Source organism: Triplophysa rosa, linkage group LG7, assembly GCF_024868665.1.
Source record: "Triplophysa rosa linkage group LG7, Trosa_1v2, whole genome shotgun sequence".
In the NCBI taxonomy this organism is placed as follows: domain Eukaryota; kingdom Metazoa; phylum Chordata; class Actinopteri; order Cypriniformes; family Nemacheilidae; genus Triplophysa; species Triplophysa rosa.
The window spans coordinates 18,758,064-18,776,299 of NC_079896.1; the positions used below are offsets into that span (position 1 = coordinate 18,758,064).

At 37.9% G+C, this 18,236-nt stretch overlaps 1 protein-coding gene across 4 annotated transcripts in view; it reads right to left on the reverse strand.

Annotated features, from left to right (window-relative positions):
- Window positions 1-18,236, reverse strand: part of rptor (regulatory associated protein of MTOR, complex 1) — a 162,794-nt gene that overhangs the window by 132,703 nt on the left and 11,855 nt on the right. For all 4 annotated transcript variants that reach the window (XM_057337785.1, XM_057337784.1, XM_057337783.1 and 1 more), the window contains exons 2-3: window positions 5,305-5,479; window positions 4,345-4,447 (exon numbers count right to left, since the gene is read on the reverse strand). In XM_057337785.1, the coding sequence (XP_057193768.1) occupies window positions 4,345-4,447; window positions 5,305-5,466 (265 nt within the window). In that variant the 5' untranslated portion in view covers window positions 5,467-5,479. The remainder of the gene's footprint in view (window positions 1-4,344; window positions 4,448-5,304; window positions 5,480-18,236) is intronic.

Here is an 18,236-nt window from a genome sequence, read left to right on the forward strand (position 1 = left end):
CAGTGTTAATTTCGTTGACGAAAACTACGACTAAAAGTATTCGTTAACGACATGTTTTCACTGACGAAAACGAGACTATAACTAAATAAAAATGAATGCATGATAATGAAAACTGTAATAAAAATATACTGACATTTTCGTCAACTAATAAAAACGAGACGAAAATATTCTTGTCCCACCTGGCGGACATCAGTTTGCGCGCATGTGCTTATCTCATATAAACGGTAGAGAGAAGTCTCTGGGAGAAGGGGAAGCACAGACATATATTCTGTGTCTCCACGCGGTTTACAAGGCGTCTCATTTTCCTTCACGATCGCCGGTAAAATGCCGCAAACTTGAAGCGCGACTGCAGGCGAGTCACCCCGAAACACATTACAAAGGAAGCACAAACGTTTTTATATGCCTATGTTAACTTAACACGAGCAGCTGCATAACGTGAAATGCAACATAAAGTCAGCCAAAAGAAACCAGCGCTGTCCTCTACTGATTATAGAAGTGATGAAGTGAGTCAAACTGTACATTCGAACCAAATATGTAACATGTTTGCATGACTAAAGAAATGCAATACAATTTATATGAAAGCTATTTCTCATTCATTGCTGTCTCAAGCAAAAACAGTGCAGCTCTTTCTTCAAAGAGGCATGCCTTGAGCCAATTAGTGATGGGTCGTTCATGAACGATTCGTTCTTTCTGAACGAATCTTTAAAATGACTCGGGAGTAACGAGTGTCTCAGTGAGTGATTCGTTCATTTTGTGTTGACCGCGCATGTGCAACATTGTACCAGAAACAGTAATGAAGTTCGTCTCTTGAGTCATCGGGTCCGAGTCCTTTCGTTCTTTTATTCCCGAAAGAGAAATGATTAGTTCGTCTCTCGAGTCATCCTCTCGAGTCATCGGGTCCGAGTCCTTATACCGGAAAGAGAAATGATTAGTTCGTCTCTCGAGTCATCGGGTCCGAGCCCTTTTGTTCTTTTGTCAAATGGTAGCTCCGCAGGCAAACCTGCAGCCTGTACCGGAGTCTTCGAGTCCGAGTCTTTAACGTTACGTGACCACTTCCCGGATCATCAGTCAAATGCATGATGTACGTGTTATATGTTGTATTATAGGAAGAAATATTATACAATGATCAAACGATATGTGCAATAAACATCTTCTCTAAAACGTACCGTTCTGTTCTTTTTTCTGTCAGTATATTCATAAATGTTTCTTGTGGATTTCTGCATGTGTTTTTAATTTATCTTAATAACTAACTATTTTGCATAAGAACTGTGCTGGCAAAATATAAACATAAGCAACACTAGTAAAGTCAGTGTTTATGTCTAATGCATTTATTACACAAGTGATCTCTTATTAAATAATTGCACATTTAAATGATTTCAATAGCCTATTATTATATACTTTGCAAACTGCATGAGACTTTTTAGTAAAAAACAACAACCTGTAAACCTTATTTCATACCTGAGTGACCCAAAATTGTTAATGAATTATAAATGCATAACTTTACAGAAATGCTGTCAGGAAATAATTAAATAACTGTTTCTCATAACTTGTCCCTAACTACAATATAAGTTATTTCTTATTATATATGTGATCAAAACTAGCATAAATAAACGTTATGGGGTAATTTGGCTATTAACATGCAACATTAATTTAACTCTGCGCAGATGAACGAAATGACTCGAAAAAAGATTCGTTCATTTTGCTGAACGAGATTCAAACATCCGAATCGCAAAAATGACTCGAACTTCCCATCACTAGAGCCAATAGCCTTTGAGTGTGAGCCCTGTCAGAGCGTTTCATTGGTTGAATGAACTGAATGAACACGCCCTACTTAACGAGTCAATTGAGTCAAATGGGATTGAATGAACTAGAACATGTCGTTCATGGTCTAATATTCTGTGTTCCAACAATGCAAATCTAGTTACTGAACTTTTCTGAAAAATAAAGGTAATGACCTGGTTTAATTTCATTCTAAGGTGAAGTAAATTATGTCAAAACAGTTTAATCTTTGTATGGAACATTTAATTACACCAAGTAAATGATATAAACCATTTAGATTTTATAATGTATATTTATTCGACTAAAATGTTTTTCATATTTCGTCGACTAAGACTAGACTAAAACTAAAATGATTGGGTTGACTAAAATGTGACTAAAACTAAATTGCATTTTTGTCAAAAGACTATGACTAAAACTAAATCAAAATTTGCTGTCAAAATTAACACTGATCCCACTCTTTTTCTATAGGCTTCAGGTCAGGGAACTGGGATGGCTATGGCAGGATCTTGATTTTGTGCTCAGTGAGTCATTTCTGTTTGTTTTGAACCAATGTGAACAATGAAGATCTGGTGGTATATTTAACTGTGGACAGGTGGCACTTTTTCGTCCCTGTGTGCACCAAACCTATCTTGTGTTATTGATGCCAAAAAAACTCTTTTTCATTTCATATGGCCATACACCCCAGTCCTGTTTGAAGTTCCAGTATGGCATATTAATATGGTGGAGTTTATTTTTGAATGAGAGCAGAAGATTTGTTTCTTGAACAGTGTCCCAAACAACTTGTGGTGATGGAGGTGCAGTTTTCCTTTATTTTATTATTTCTGCAATTCTCCAACTGTGATCTTTGAAAAATCTTTGGCCACACAAAATATTCTCTTTGCTGTGCATTAAGACAATATAGACACACATTCTCTTTCAGGCAGATTTGCATTGGATCTCCAGTCCATTAAAACTTCTTAATTATTACCCTGGTGTTGGAAATAAAATAAAAACGAAAAATAAAACGGCGGCTGAAACGCTCGTTGGAGCATAGTTTTGTATAAATGTAAGTTTAATTTTCACTTTCAATAACTTTTGATTGCATTTCTAGCAAGAAATTAGTATTGTAGTTTTTAAATATGTGATTGGTTATAGCAAAGACACTCTCTGTTTATAATTCAAATAGACTTCCTGTAGCTGCACTGATCCAATAAATAACGGCCACGAATCATACAGATGTCTTTTAGATGTTTTATTTTGCTCTCTCTCTCTCTCTCTGTGGTTTCTGAAGATGCCACGGTCTATGAAAGACACCGTGAAAACTACAAAAAATAAAGACATAAACTACTTAACCACATCTCTCAGTCATTATTCACTTTCACAAATCACAATCCTTCAACAATTAGTCCCATTCACCACATCATTACATATTGTTACAAAGCAGAACACATTACATTACACACGTGAAAGCACATAAACTCTATAACAAGAAACAAACACAAACAAATACCGTGTGCACCTCTTGGACCATATGCAGAGTTTATACGTTTTGAAGAAGCCGCACGTGTAACAGCCTGTTCGCGTCCTATTACCCACAGTTCCACAGTCCTGCGCTCGTCTGAGTCACGTGACGCATTACGTTGCATTAAAGGAACATTACACACAAGAGAGCTTACTTTTCAAACACAGTTTAAACTATTTTAAATCAACAACTCTCTTTGAAACATTAAATTTTTTAAATCTGCATGAACTTATCAAACATGTACTGTATTCATGTAATCAACAAAAATCATTATAACATGTCTTGAGACGTTTACACTTCCGTTACGCTGCCTATGAAGCCTGGGAAGAGCTCTCTTCCCGGACACCACGTCAAATACGCATACCTTTTAACCTGCTTGTGAATTATCTATTGATGAATATCAGAACACATTTCAATGTCACTTTACTCGGACTTTAATATTATTCTCCTGTGCAACAAGAAGTCATGACTGGACAACATTATGTTTCTAGTCACCTTGGTTTGCTCAGAAAATTTAAATATTAATGGGAATATATCTGGGAGATATTTTACTCATAAGAATTTCTAGGGGTGCCAATAATTGTGGCCAGGGTGCATTACAGAAAAACATTTTTTTCACAATGTGATATTCCCCCACTTTCAATTTGTTTTACTTGAATGAAATGTTGGAATTTTGTAGATGAATATGAATATTGGCTTAAAGTGAAAGTAATAAAGTAACTTGAACAAATATCTTTTAAAAAAAATGTAGTATTTTTTGTAGAAAGAGTTTTATTATTGTGTGTATACTGAATATTAGTCTAAACATGTTGCTAACAGATTATTTGCTGAGAGGATTTAGATACTGTGTTTTTCTAAAGGTGTCGAACTTTTCCTAAACTGCCAAACAGTGTAATCTAAACAAACATTATTACATTATTGCCATGCCAGCATGAACTGTGGCATCTTGAATTTCACTTTAGCAGTATACAGGAGCAAATTGCAGTATCTCATGTTGGCTTTTACAAAATTTGCTTTTAATTTTCCTCATTTGCTTTGGGCAAATAGATTAATGAAAAGCTCACCTATCCAGCACTCTAGTCTTGCACAGGGTGAAGTCTTGACTACATCAGGAGGGTCCACACCAACATTGAGACACAAAACCAGAGCCACACTCACCGTTTTCATCTGGAGAAAAACAGAGTAAAATAGTGAGAGAACTTACACAACTTGTTTGAAATTGCAGTTTTTCTTTAGTAGAAAGCACAATAACATTCTTATCCAATTTAAGCAGTTGCTTATCAAGCTTTTGTCAAGTTTTTAATTGGCTTATTTTCTATTAATAATTGTGGAGACATCCCTAATGTATTATAGTTTAGGTACATAAAATGTAGCACTGGAGTAGAGAACAACTCGTCTATGCTTAAATTTTATATCATTTACTTTTAGTATTTAGCTGAAGCTTTCATTCAAGGTGACTTACAAAAGTAAAAAAAAAAACAATGGTTCATTCTAAGGAAGCAATAATGAGAAGTGGTATGAAAAGATAGCACGTTTCACACATCACAAATATGTTTTATGGCTGCTTATAGTTGCTTATCGTAGTTACTGATACATTGTCAAAAGGGAATGTACCATACAGGTTTTACCACATTCATAAAGGATTATCTTTTGTCTGGTCTGTCTCTGCATAGATTTCAGACTGTGTCAAACTTTTTCAGCTGGCCTCCTATTGTAACAAGCTTCCAATTAGTTACTTAAACTATGGCTAAAAATCTAAAACCATGTAAATAAACAAATATTACATTATTATTTATTGTGTTTCAGGCAAAAAGTGATGATCCCCTACACCCCCCTAACTGCTTATTTATTCAAAAGTTTATTCAGTATCACCTCCACCACTGATTGACAACTGTGTGCTTTAGTTCTGCTTTCACTGTTTCTCCTACTAAAAGCAGCTATTCCAAATGCTTTGGCACTTAGTTTGATTGAGGCGTCGCGTTCCAATGGAAATGTTACTCCAATGCACACCCTCTCACCCTTACCCTGTCTTTCATTCTCCAGCTCTGAGCCAGGGCTTTGGATCCCTCGATTTTCTCTGTGTGACGTTTCTTCATGAAAGCCAGTGGAAGGTTCCAGTAACTCACATCCACCTCCTCATCTTCCGTAAACCCCACCACAGGGGAGTGAAGCAACTCAGCATCCATTTTTAGTATGAATCTTGAAAAAAAGGGTTGAAAAAATTAAAAGGAAACAACAGAGTTGAGGCAATTAATATCATACTCACAGCTTTTGTTATAATGAATGTCATATTCACATCTTTTGCTAAATATAAAAAATAAGGTAAATATTATTTGTGGTGGTAACCAGACAAAAAGCCTGGCATTCTTTATGTGTCAAACAACAGATATTGTGTAACATTTATACAAAACATTAATTTGTAGTGTTGCACGATACACCCAAAAGTACCGCTATACCCTTCTGTTAAAACGAAAATCTCATTTATTTGGTACCGGTACTTTAATGACGCGCGCGTTTCAGAGAGAGCACATCCTGAAATGCGTCCATTTGCGGCAGCCATATGTGCGCGCACATATGCTCTCAGCGCTCTCTTCAGTCAGTGGACGCGTACAACTTTCTTTCCTCGTATTTCAGAATCAGAAGAGCTTTATTGCCAAGTGTGCTTGCACACACAAGGAATATTCTTTGGTGTTGGAAGCTTCTAGTACAGACATTCAACAATGACAATACAATATAATAAGATTTACAGTATAAAAGATTCTAAAATATGCATATATAAAATAAGAGACTATTGTACAGAAAATGGGGGATAATAACATATAAGAGACATTGTACAGGGTAGTATATAGTAGAATATACATATTAACAGATTGTATGTACACTTGTGCAAATTGATAATGTAGTAAGTAGAGGTAGTGTTATATACATGTAGAAATAAAATGTAGATATAATAAGGCACAATAGTGCACACTATAGGAGTAGTGGAAGTGGAATATTGTTCTTAAGGAGCAGTTATCTGTTTAGGAGGGCGATTGCCTGGGGGAAGAAGCTGCTTCTGTGTCTGGAAGTCCTGGTGTTTGGTGCTCTGAAGCGCCGACCAGAGGGCAACAGTTCAAAAAGTTTGTGTGCTGGGTGTGTGGAGTCAATGATGATTTTTTTATATTTGCGCTGCAGATTTCGGGGTGACGACGAAATGAAAGTCACGGCGGCAAACATAAGTGCCTTTTCCGTCTGTCCACGGCTTGTCAGTGAAGCAGATGCGCAAAGGGGCATTATAGCCGAGTTAAAGCGTGCGGCAAAGTGCAAACGAAGTCCATCTGTGCAAAATCTGCGGACCAAAATTTCACCAACAGACATCCATTTAAAGAACTTTAAAAGTGACAGGTAGCGTATGTATATGATAACAATAGCCTGAATAATGCTTTATGGTTTATTTTGTGACAGGCCAACATTACCAGCTTTGATAACGCTTTACAACTCCATTTCTAAAAATTTGTTAGCTAACATGAACTAATAATGGGTACTAATACTTCTACAGCATTTATTCATCTTAATGGTTCATTTCAACGGATTTAATAAATATTTAATTATTTAATACATATTTCAATCAATTTAAAATATTAACAGTTGTATTTTTTAACATTTATCAATGAACTAATATGAATAAACAACTAGATTTGTATTAAGTTACATAAACAAATTAATAAATGCTGTAAAAAGAGATTTATTGTTAGTTCATGTAAGAATGCATTATGTAATGTTTTTAATGAATTGTAATGTATTGAAGTGACTGAATTGAACCATGCTTTAAGGTCTTAGCTAGTATTTATGTAGATTAATTTAAGTTTAAACAGTTTATTTTCTCGTTTCACCTTAGCAGACAGCAAACACTGAGACAAGTACATGTTCAGGACTGTATCATAGATTGATACCTGACACTCATATGTAGGTCTGTGTGGTGACATTTTTAAATAAGGGGGAAGACATGCTCAAAAAGCAAGGCAAGAACACAGTGTAAGTTTTAAGAGTAAAAAATAAAATAACAGAATTTTAAGTTATTTATGTTTCATCATTTTTTATTGAATTACTTCCTGTATGTTCTTTTTGCATGGTATCGATTTAGTATTGGTATCAAAATACTTCTCTTAGGTATTGTATCGAAGTCAAACATTTGGTATCGTGACAACACTATTAATTTGTGATTAATTGGGTTTGTTTAATTGAATATGTAGGTGGATTTCATGTCATATTTCAAAGATTCTACCAACCCCAACCCTCCTTTTCTCTTTAAGGTGTACAAAGCTGGCACTGTTTTTCAAAGCATTTATCTTTCTTGTTTTTTTTAAGATGATAAAGGCAGAGATTTAGATATATTTCTGCTAGGGATTGTGTCATTTAAACTAACGTTTTGTAACCAACTAGTCTTAAAGTAAGCAAGAGCCAGACAGAAGCCCAAAGACAGATGTTTATTTTCTCAACTTGTTTTTTTTTATGTAACGTATATAATTTAATAATTAAAATCTTACATTTAAAATTACACCGAAATGATGATGATAATTATAAAATATTTTAATATTTAGTCAATAACATTGCTTTTTATTAATTGTCGCAATTTAAGAACAAGCTAATAATAAGGGTATATCAATAACAAGCGTACATTAGACCTTTATCCTGTTTTTTATCAAACAAAGCAATGTGTGTAGAAAAACAAAACAATGGAAGTAAACAATTGTACAAAACAAATCATGCAGGCCAGAACGCATTTTATGCACACTGAGCAAAAAAGCCTCTTTAGTATTGATTCATTTTGCCCTAGTGCAACTCATTGGATCATTGGAGGCTGAAGCTGCCTTGCTATTGGACAGTTAAAATAGACCCACCATTACACCCAGACCAGGGCTCCAGACTAACTTTTGTTACTAGGAGCACTCTAGCACCTGACTGATAATTTTAGGAGCCCAAGCTAAAATTTAGAGGCACACCTTAAATCAGCCTGCAATTATGCAATTAGTCACATTTTTCCCCAAAATAACTGTATTACTGATACTGACAAATAAGCTACTTGACGACAGCAGATTTGGTTCTGCTTGTTTAAAAAGAGGCAGAGTCTACAGAGAAGCTTTGTTTTTGAAGCTTTGCTTTGAGACTGTAGTATGAATTCATTTGAACCAACAGAAATTGTGCTTGTCAAAAAATATTTAATTGTTTACAGTGTTACATAAAGCAAAATGAAAGGCCTTGTGTTATGTTCTTACAATGATTTCATTGTGTATTAAGGACACTTTTCCTCATGTTCACAACATGTAAATATAACGTCAAATAAAACTTAACGAGCATTCACCTGTCGTTCGTTCTAGCTGTGAATGGATTTGAAATGATCCAGCGTTATCTCAAGTAATCCACAGAAAAATTACGTTTCCTGAACTCCTCCTGAGTGTCATTTTAAACGTCTCATATATGAAATTGTTCGTCCTCGGGCTCAATAAATCCATAACGGCAAACAGCGACTCGTAGTAATGCGCTCACGTTGTGTGGGTGTAAACTTTGTGAGTGTAAACTTTGTGCGTGTCCGCGGGAAACATCAGTGACACGTGAGCGACCCGCGCACTGGTCGCAGTTGACGACGACACACAGCCTGCACTGGTGGCGGGCTCGCATTCTACTTGTCTTTCCACAGGTCGCACATGCGCGAGTACTTGTAAAAAATGCTCACGCTGTCTCGAAAACAAGTCGCAGTCTGGAGCCCTGACCTAGACACATGTCATGTTGAAAAGATGTCATTGCGATGTGACATTATGTCATTTTCGATAAAGGTTACAAGGGCAACATGAATTTAAATAATAATAATGAGAGGCACCTAAAAAATTGTGTATCTTCACTAAGATTTTCTTAAACGTGTTTTATATTTATGACTGGCACCTGAGGTTGATGACATCACAGCTGCACTGAGGACTACACAGACAGAGAGAAACAATGAGAGAATATAGCTGCAAGCAGCGACACGGGGCCAAGCCCCCCCTAAGGCACCTCAAGCACAGCGCTGAACCACGCCGGCGCAGAGCCACGAGAGCGTAAACAAAAAAGGTCAGGTTGAGAATGAAAGGTAGACTTCATATAGAAAAGTATCACACGATTCAAACTCACAACCTTGACATCGCAAGGTATGGTGATTAACAAGTTGCGCCACTCAGCTGTACACATAAGCGCTGTCTGGAGCTATTGCAGCACAGAGTGACAAGAGCAAAAAACCGGCAGATACAGAACGTTTATGAGAAACAAATAGGTTATGAAGAGAAGGTGAGAATGAAATCAAATCGAAGACTTCACATATAAACGTTACATGTGCTAAACACAGGGTTTGAACCACCTACCTTAAAGTCTCTAAGCACGGTGTATAACAAATTGCGCCACTCTGTTGCACACGTAAACGCTGTCTGGAGCTATAGCAGTACAGAGCCAGAGCAGCACTGAGCAACAAGGGTAAAAACCACAGAAACGGAACGTACATGAAAACAGTCAGGTTGATAAGCACTGGCGAGAATAAAATCAAACTGTAGATCTCATAGGGCTGGACAATAATTCAATAACAATAACTATCGCGATAGAATTAATTTCGATAACGATGATATGGTTTTAAAACACATTTTCGATATTTCAATATACATTACACGTCCAGGTCTGAGCCCTCGCTCTGCTCCGCAGCTGGTGTTATGGAGCGCCACTCTATCTTGCCCCATTATAAATCTCTAGTTTAAGCCCGTGTTCACACTTAACTTTTTTGATAAGAAAAGGTTGCGTTTGGTTACAAACAGCAGCCGAACGCCATGACTCAAAAGAAAAAAGTGTCAAGTAATGGGAGGCCTGTGCCCCTGCAGAGCTTTGAAAATATGCCAATGCTTTAAAGCACATTTGAAGTTATGGAATTATGCTTTGAAGCACATTTAGAAAAATTATTCTCAAGTTTATTGGTAAACATGATCCAGCCCTAAGATCTCATAAATGTTACAATCGCACCACACGAGATTTGATCCCACAATCTCAGAGTATCAAAGCTTGCGGTTCAACAAGTTGCGCCACTGAGCCACACACTTAAGTGTAACCTGGAGCTTCAGCAGCACAGAGCCACACGGGTGCAGAACAACAAGAGCAAAAACCACAGAAACGGAACGTACAGTGGCTTGCAAAAGTGTTCAACCCCCTTCATTTTATTCACATTTTGTTATGCTGCTGCCTTATCTTAAACTACTTTAAATTATTTTTTTTACATTAATCTACACTCCATGCACAATAATGACAAAACAAAAAACTGATTTTTGACAGCTTTGCAAATTTATTAAAAATAAAAAACAAAAATAAGTACATTGCATAAGTATTCACACCCTTAACTCAGAAAATGGTTAAAGCGCCTTTACAGACTCAAATCTTTTTGGGTATGATGTGAAAAGCGTTACACATCTGCATTTGGCAATTTTCTGTCATTCTTCTCCTCAGATCCTCTCAAACTCTGTCAGGTTGGATGGAGATCATCAGTAGACAAACATTTTCAGGTTTCTACAGAGAATGTTCAGTTGGGTTCAAGCACTAGCTGGGCCAGTCAAGGACATAAGACAGAGTTGTCCATAAGCCACTCTTGCATTGTTTTAGTTGTGTGCTTAGGATCATTGTCATGTTGGAGAATGAACCTTCTGCCCTGTCCGAGGTTCTGAATGTTCTGGGCTAGGTTTTCATGATCATTATCTCCGTATTTTGTGTACAGTCCCTGAAGCTGAAAAACACCCCCACATCATGATGCTGTTTCCACCACACTTCACTGTTGAGATGGTATTGTACAGGTGTTGAGCAGTGCTTGTTTTTCTCCAGACATGATGCATGAATCTGAGATTCATCAGACCAGAATATCTTGTTTCTGACAGTTTGAAAGATTCGTTGAAGTACGTTTTTGCATATTTCAAGTTTTCATGTGTCTTCACTGAGCAAAGGTTTGAGTCTGGCCACTAAGCCGTAAAGCCCAGATTGTTGGAGTGTTGCAGTGATGTTTGTCCTTCTGTAAGTTTCTCCCATCTCCATATATGATCATGGAGCTCAACCAGAGTGATCATCAGCTTCTTGGTCACCGCTCTAACCAAGACCCTTCTCCATCGATGGCTCAGTTTGGACAGGAGGTCAGCTCAAGTAAGAGATCTGGTGGTTCCAAACCTCTTTCATTGAGGATAAATGGAGGCTACATGCTTCTGTGAACCTTCAATACAGCAGATTTTTTTCAGAAGTCTTCCCCAGATCTGTGCCTTGATACAATCCTGTCTCAAAGCTCTACTGGCAGTTCTTTTGACCTCATGTCTTGGTTTTTACTTTGATATGCATTTTCAGCTGTTGCACCCTTTATAGAGAGGTATGTGCCGCTCCAAACCATACGTTATTGTGGCGTTTACAGAGCTATTACACTCTTTTGGAGTAACACAACACATCAATGGACCCACTCATCGATTTAATCATACACTAGACTTGATTATATCTCACGGAGCCGATCTAACCAATATAGATATTATACCTCAAAGCGACGATGTCACTGATCACTATCTTATAACATGTACACTGCGCACTGCAGAAATCAGCCGTTTAACTCGTTATCGACAGGGTAGAACAATTACCTCACTACTAAAGATAGTTTCGCAAAGAGCTTGCCAGATCTGACTCCTTTAATAACCATACCAATAAATAAGAATCGCTCGATGACATGACCAGCAAATTGGGTACTATTTTCTCTAATACATTAGAAGCTGTCGCACCTATGAAGTCAAAAAAGATAATGAGAAAAACGCAGCACCATGGTACAATAGCACCACTCGCGCCCTTAAAAGAGAAACACGTAAACTGGAGCGCAAATGGAAACAAACCCAATTAGAGGTCTTTAAAATTGCGTGGAAAGAGAGTGCAAACTGTTATAAAAAGGCACTAAAAGCAGCAAAGGCTGAGCACCTCGTAACCTCATAGAAACTAACAAAAACAATCCAAGGTTTTTATTTAGTACAGTTGCTAAACTAACAAATAAACAGACTTCACCTGACCTGGGATTCCGCCGCACCTTGGTAGCAATGATTTCATGAATTTTTTTACAGAGAAAATCGAAAACATACGAGACAAAATAGTAAAAACTCAACCTCCAAGTCTGTCCTATAAATTAGTACCAACCATCGCCCCAAAAGAAAGGCTACAGTGTTTTTCACCTATAAAACAGGAAGATTTAATTAAACTTATTGCAACATCTAAACCTACAACTTGCTTATTAGACCCCATACCAACTAAATTATTAAAAGAGTTATTACCGCGTTGCAATTGAGCCCATTTATAACATTATCAACTCGTCAATTAATCTAGGCCATGTCCCAGGAGCCTTTAAACTGGCCGTCATTAAGCCTCTTATCAAGAAACCAAATTAGACCCCAATGAACTAGGAAACTATAGACCGATTTCAAATCTCCCTTTCCTGTCTAAAATACTAGAAAAGTAGTGTCCACTCAGTTGTGCTCTTTCTTACAAAATAATGACATACACGAAAAATTCTCAGTCAGGCTTTAGACGCATCATAGTACTGAAACTGCGCTCGTTAAAATTACAAACGACCTGCTTATAGCATCAGATAAAGGTAACATCTCACTCCTAGTCCTGCTTGACCTTAGTCTGCGTTGATACTGTAGACCATAAAATACTTCTAGATCGCTTACACAATTATACCGGTATTCAGGGACAGGCACTACAATGGTTCAGATCTTACTTATCAGACAGACATCAATTTGTCCATTTAAATGGGGAATCATCAAATCTAACGCAAGTAAATTATGGATTACCTCAGGGATCGGTTTTAGGACCCTTGCTATTCTCCATATACATGCTGCCCCTTGGAAACATTATTAGAAAACATGGAATTAGCTTCCACTGTTATGCAGATGATACTCAGCTATATATCTCATCAAGACCAGATGATTCCTTCCAACTATCCAAATTGGCAGAGTGCATCGACGATATAAAGCATTGGATGACTTGTAATTTCCTTCTTTTAAATTCTAATAAAACAGAAATATTACTTATCGGACCAAAGACACGTGAGCAGAATATTTCGGATTATGACCTGCAAATTGAAGGCTGCACTGTTACCTCAGCAAATTCCACCTTAGAAATGTTGCCAAATTGCGAAATATTTTATGTGTGGCTGACGCAGAGAAGCTTATTCATGCATTTGTGACCTCAAGACTTGACTACTGTAATGCACTGCTTAGTGGTTGTCCTGCAGCATCAATAAACAAACTACAGTTAGTTCAGAATGCAGCTGCCAGAGTTCTAACCAGGTCCAGAAAATACGATCACATAACCCCAATGTTATCAACCCTTCACTGGTTACCCATTAAGTATCGTATTGACTTTAAAGTTCTTTTAATTACTTATAAAGCCTTAAACGGTTTAGCCCCTACCTACATAACAGAGCTTCTACCACACTACAACCCATCACGCTCTCTAAGATCTCAAAACTCCAGACTTTTGATAACACCTAGAATAACTAAATCCACCAAAGGGGGTAGAGCTTTCTCATACGTGCACCAAACTCTGGAATAGCCTCCCCGATACTATTCGAGGGTCAGACACACTCTCCCAATTTAAATCTAGATTAAAGACACATCTTTTCAGCCAAGCATTCACTAACACATAGCTAATGAACAGCAGCTACGCTAATTATTCTCTTTCTGCCCTCGCCTCGGGATGCCCATCCCGAGGTAGGGAGAGATTCCGCCAGGCCCAGATGAACGTCATATGCCCATCCACAACTAGAGATTACGCCAGCTACATCGGAAAATCCCGTACCATCCTCCTGCGAGAACCTGTGGACTGACTGACCATCCCAGCTCCATCCAAGGCAATTCCATCACCACCCAAGAAAAAGGCGACCATCTGGCCGGCCCAGCTCAGACAATTCCATCCCCAACCGAGAGCAAAGACGGACTACCTGTCACATAAATGCTAAATTTACAATACTTGGTATTTAATGCTAAACTTGCATCACATGACAGCAGTTTGAAGTTATGGCTGCACTCAGTGACTTTGATTGGAGGTAGCTGGGTGGGTGTTGTAGGGAGTGGGGGGGCTTGTTGGTTGTGGTTCGGGGCGTTTCATTTGTTGGGACTGTGTGGGTCTGGTCTGGTTGGTCTTGTTTTGTGGTCGATGTCGGACAACAGAGGAATAAAGTTAATTATGCCATTACTACTTTTCCCTGGTTGTTCCTCTGTTGTCTGTTGTTGATCGCGGAATGGGACCGGGTTGGACCTGCACGGTTTCGGCGGGTGGGGCTTCCTGGGTCGCGGCTCGTGGGCTCTCCCTGTTCTTCGTGGACGTTGCTCGGTGGCTTTGGTCGGGGTCACTGAGTGCAGCTATGACACGTCAGAGGAGATCTGGCCCTCCCGGCTGAGCCTGGTTTCTCCCGAGGTTTTTTTTTTCTCCATTATTCATCATTGGAGTTTGGGTTCCTCACCACAGCAGAGCAGTGCAGTGTTGGCTTGCTCACCGGGAGACTGCATTTAGATATTAGATATTATTTATTATAATGATCTTGCTTGGTCTATAAACACCATGCACTGTGCTGTTTTACCTTTCTGTGTTTTTCTTATTTGCTCCTGTAAAGCTGCTTTGGAACAATGCACATTGTGAAAAGCGCTATATAAATAAAATTTAATTTAATTTAATTGAACTTATTCAATTGAATTTGGCACAGGTTAACTCCACTCGAAGTGTATAAACATTAACAAGCAAAACTAATGCTTCTGAGCAAAATTTCAAGTGTCCCAGAAAAGTGTGTGAATACTTATGCAATGTACTTATTTTTGTTTTTTATTTTTAATAAATTTGCAAAGCTGTCAAAAATCAGTTTTTTGTTTTGTCATTATTGTGCATGGAGTGTAGATTAATGTAAAAAAAATTTTTTTTATGTAGTTTAATATAAGGCAGCAGCATAACAAAATGTGAATAAAATGAAGGGGGTTGAACACTTTTGCAAGCCACTGTACGTGAAACCATACAGGTTGATAAGCACAAGTGAGAATGACTTCAAACTGTAGAATTCATATATGCAGACGTGCTCAAATTTGTTGGTACCCCTCCATAAAAAAAGAAGAATACACAATTTTCTCTGAAATAACTTGAAACTGACAAAAGTAATTGGAAGCCACCATTGTTTATTCCATATTTAATTGAAATCAGACTTTGATTTTGACCCATGACCTGCAACTGAGACAGAGCTTTCTGACACTGGGCAGTACGTTTCTCTCCAGAATGCCTTGAGAGTCTTGAGATTTCATTGTGCCCTGCACAGATTCAAGGCACCCTGTGCCAGATGCAGAAAATCACCCCCAAAACATAACCAATCCTCCTCCATGTTTCACTGTAGGTATGGTGTTCACTTCTTTGAAAGCTTGATTTTTTCGTCTGTGAACATAGAGCTGATGTGACTTGCCAAAATGCTCCAGTTTTTGACTCATCTGTCCAAAGGACATTCTGTTAAAAAGAAGGATTGTGGCTTGTCAATATGAATTTTAGCAAATTCCGGTCTGGCTTTTTTGTGTTTTTCTTTCAAAAGTGGAGTCCTCCTGGGTCTTCCATTGAGCCCACTTTTGCTCAAAAAGTGACGGATGGTGCGATCAAAAACTGACGTACCTTCACCTTGGAGTTCAGCTTGTATCTCTTTGGCAGTTATCCTTGGTTCTTTTTCTACCATTCGCACTATCCTTCTGTTCAATCTGGGGTCGATTTTCCTCTTGCGGCCGCGCCCAGGGAGGTTGGCTACAATTCCATGGACCTTAAACTTCTTAATAATATTCGCAACTGTTGTCACAGGAACATTGAACTGCTTGGAGATGGTCTTGTAGCCTTTACCTTTACCATGCTTGTCTATTAGTTTCTTTCTGAGCTCCTCAGGCAACTCCATGTTCAGTGTGGTGCACACAATGATACCAAACAGCACAGTGACTACTTTTCTCCGTTTAAATAGGCTGAATGTCTGATTTCAAGATTGGATACATGTGTGATACTAATTAAAGAAACTATTTAGTTTGAAATATCACTATAATCCAATTATGTATTATCTTTTCTAAGGGGTACCAACAAATGTGTCCATGCCATTTTAGAATATCTTTGTAGAATAAGCAATAATTAATCTCTTTCCACAGCTTCTTTGCTTTATTCTATGACATACCAAAGGCATGCAAGTATACATGATACAATAGCTTTTAATTTCAAAATCACTCTTCAGGATGAATGAAGCTTTATTTCAATGAGCTGTAAGGGTACCAACAAATTTGTGCATGTCTGTAAATGTTTCAGTCGCACCACACAGGATTTGATCCAACAACCTCAGAGACTTGAGGCTTGTGGTTTATCAGGTGTGCCACTCAGTTGACGTGCTCGACCCAGGATCACGAGGAAAGCTTTCAGAGCTTCAAACATTGACATGGGCCAATCCCCTAAGGGGCTGAAACGAGAGTGTAGAAATAACAGAAATACAAGGTATTTGAGAAACAGATAGCATAAGTGGGAATGAACTCAAGAAGATTATTTGCATAGTAATGCACAAAACGTTACATCCAGTCAGAAGAGTTTAATACGAGACGGATAAAATGTCACAGGCACTGTCAACTTTAAAAAGGTATTTCTCGAAAAATTGCCACAAAAAAAATCATTCGGCCATGTCTGTGCGGCTCGGTCCCAAGATCATACGAGTTGAGCTTAAATTTTTTTTTACAACTTTTGACAAATGAGCAGCGAAAAATAGTTTTTCATATGCTTTACAAGTTATGAACCGAATGTTAGAAAATTACAAACGAGGCATCAATGGAATCGGCACGGACCAGGAGAAAACAAATTTCAGATAAAGCGTTCAACAGTTATTGAACAGCAATTATGTCAAAAGCGTCATTTCTCATGAACGCTAGGTGGCGCTGTCTTGAAACTTCACGTGTACGCCCGGGACTGGAATTCAATTTCGTGTACCAAAATTGGAGCAGAAACATGTATATCATACAATTCAAAAGATATTACGATTTAGGACAAAATTCTAAATGGCAGACAGGCCGTTCGTCCAATCGTGACAGAATCCTAATTATATGACGCAGCATGAGCCGAGGAACCCGTAGACACCGAAATCTCAATTTCTGACACACATATCCAAAGTTACGTGCAAAAACAGCAATTTTTCAAATCTTGCAACCCATAGGCGGCGCTGTTCCCAAATTTGGCACCGTCCCCCAGTCCGAGGTGTCGATGAAGCGTACATAGTTTCGTACCGATAGATCGAAGAAGGGTCGAGATACATCTTCGAATCCATTTTTGGGTCAACTTTGAAAAGTTTGCGAACTCATAACTTTTGAACAACGGTGAAAATCACAATTCCGTGGCATCATATCTGTGCAGCTCAGTCCAAAGATTGTCTGAGCCAATTTTCATGACAATCGGTCAATATTTCTGAGTACTAGTAGCGAAAAAACACAATACTGTACTTTTCAAGATGGCTGCTACTGTAATTGGCAGAAGCTTAAAGCAACGCATTGAATGCGAAGAGCATGACGAGTGGAATGACATGCATGAAGTTTTTGTATATAAGAATTTCTGTAGATCAATGGGTTCAAAAGTTACAGCTGTTTGAAAAGTGAATTTTTATACTTCTGGTACAAGAGATGCGCACAGAAATACTTCAGATTTTAGTTTTGTTGTGAAAGGAGGAAACATCCGGATTTATTTGAACAAGTTCAAGCGGTAAGTTACAAATTTTGATAGCGTTTGCATAATGAATGTTGTATCATATGTTACGTTAAAGGTTACATTATAAATATAATATAATAAATGTCCCTGTTTGTGTATTAATTTGTTAGAGCCAATGCTAATCCAGTCAAGTATCCTTACTAACCATTTAATGCTTTTA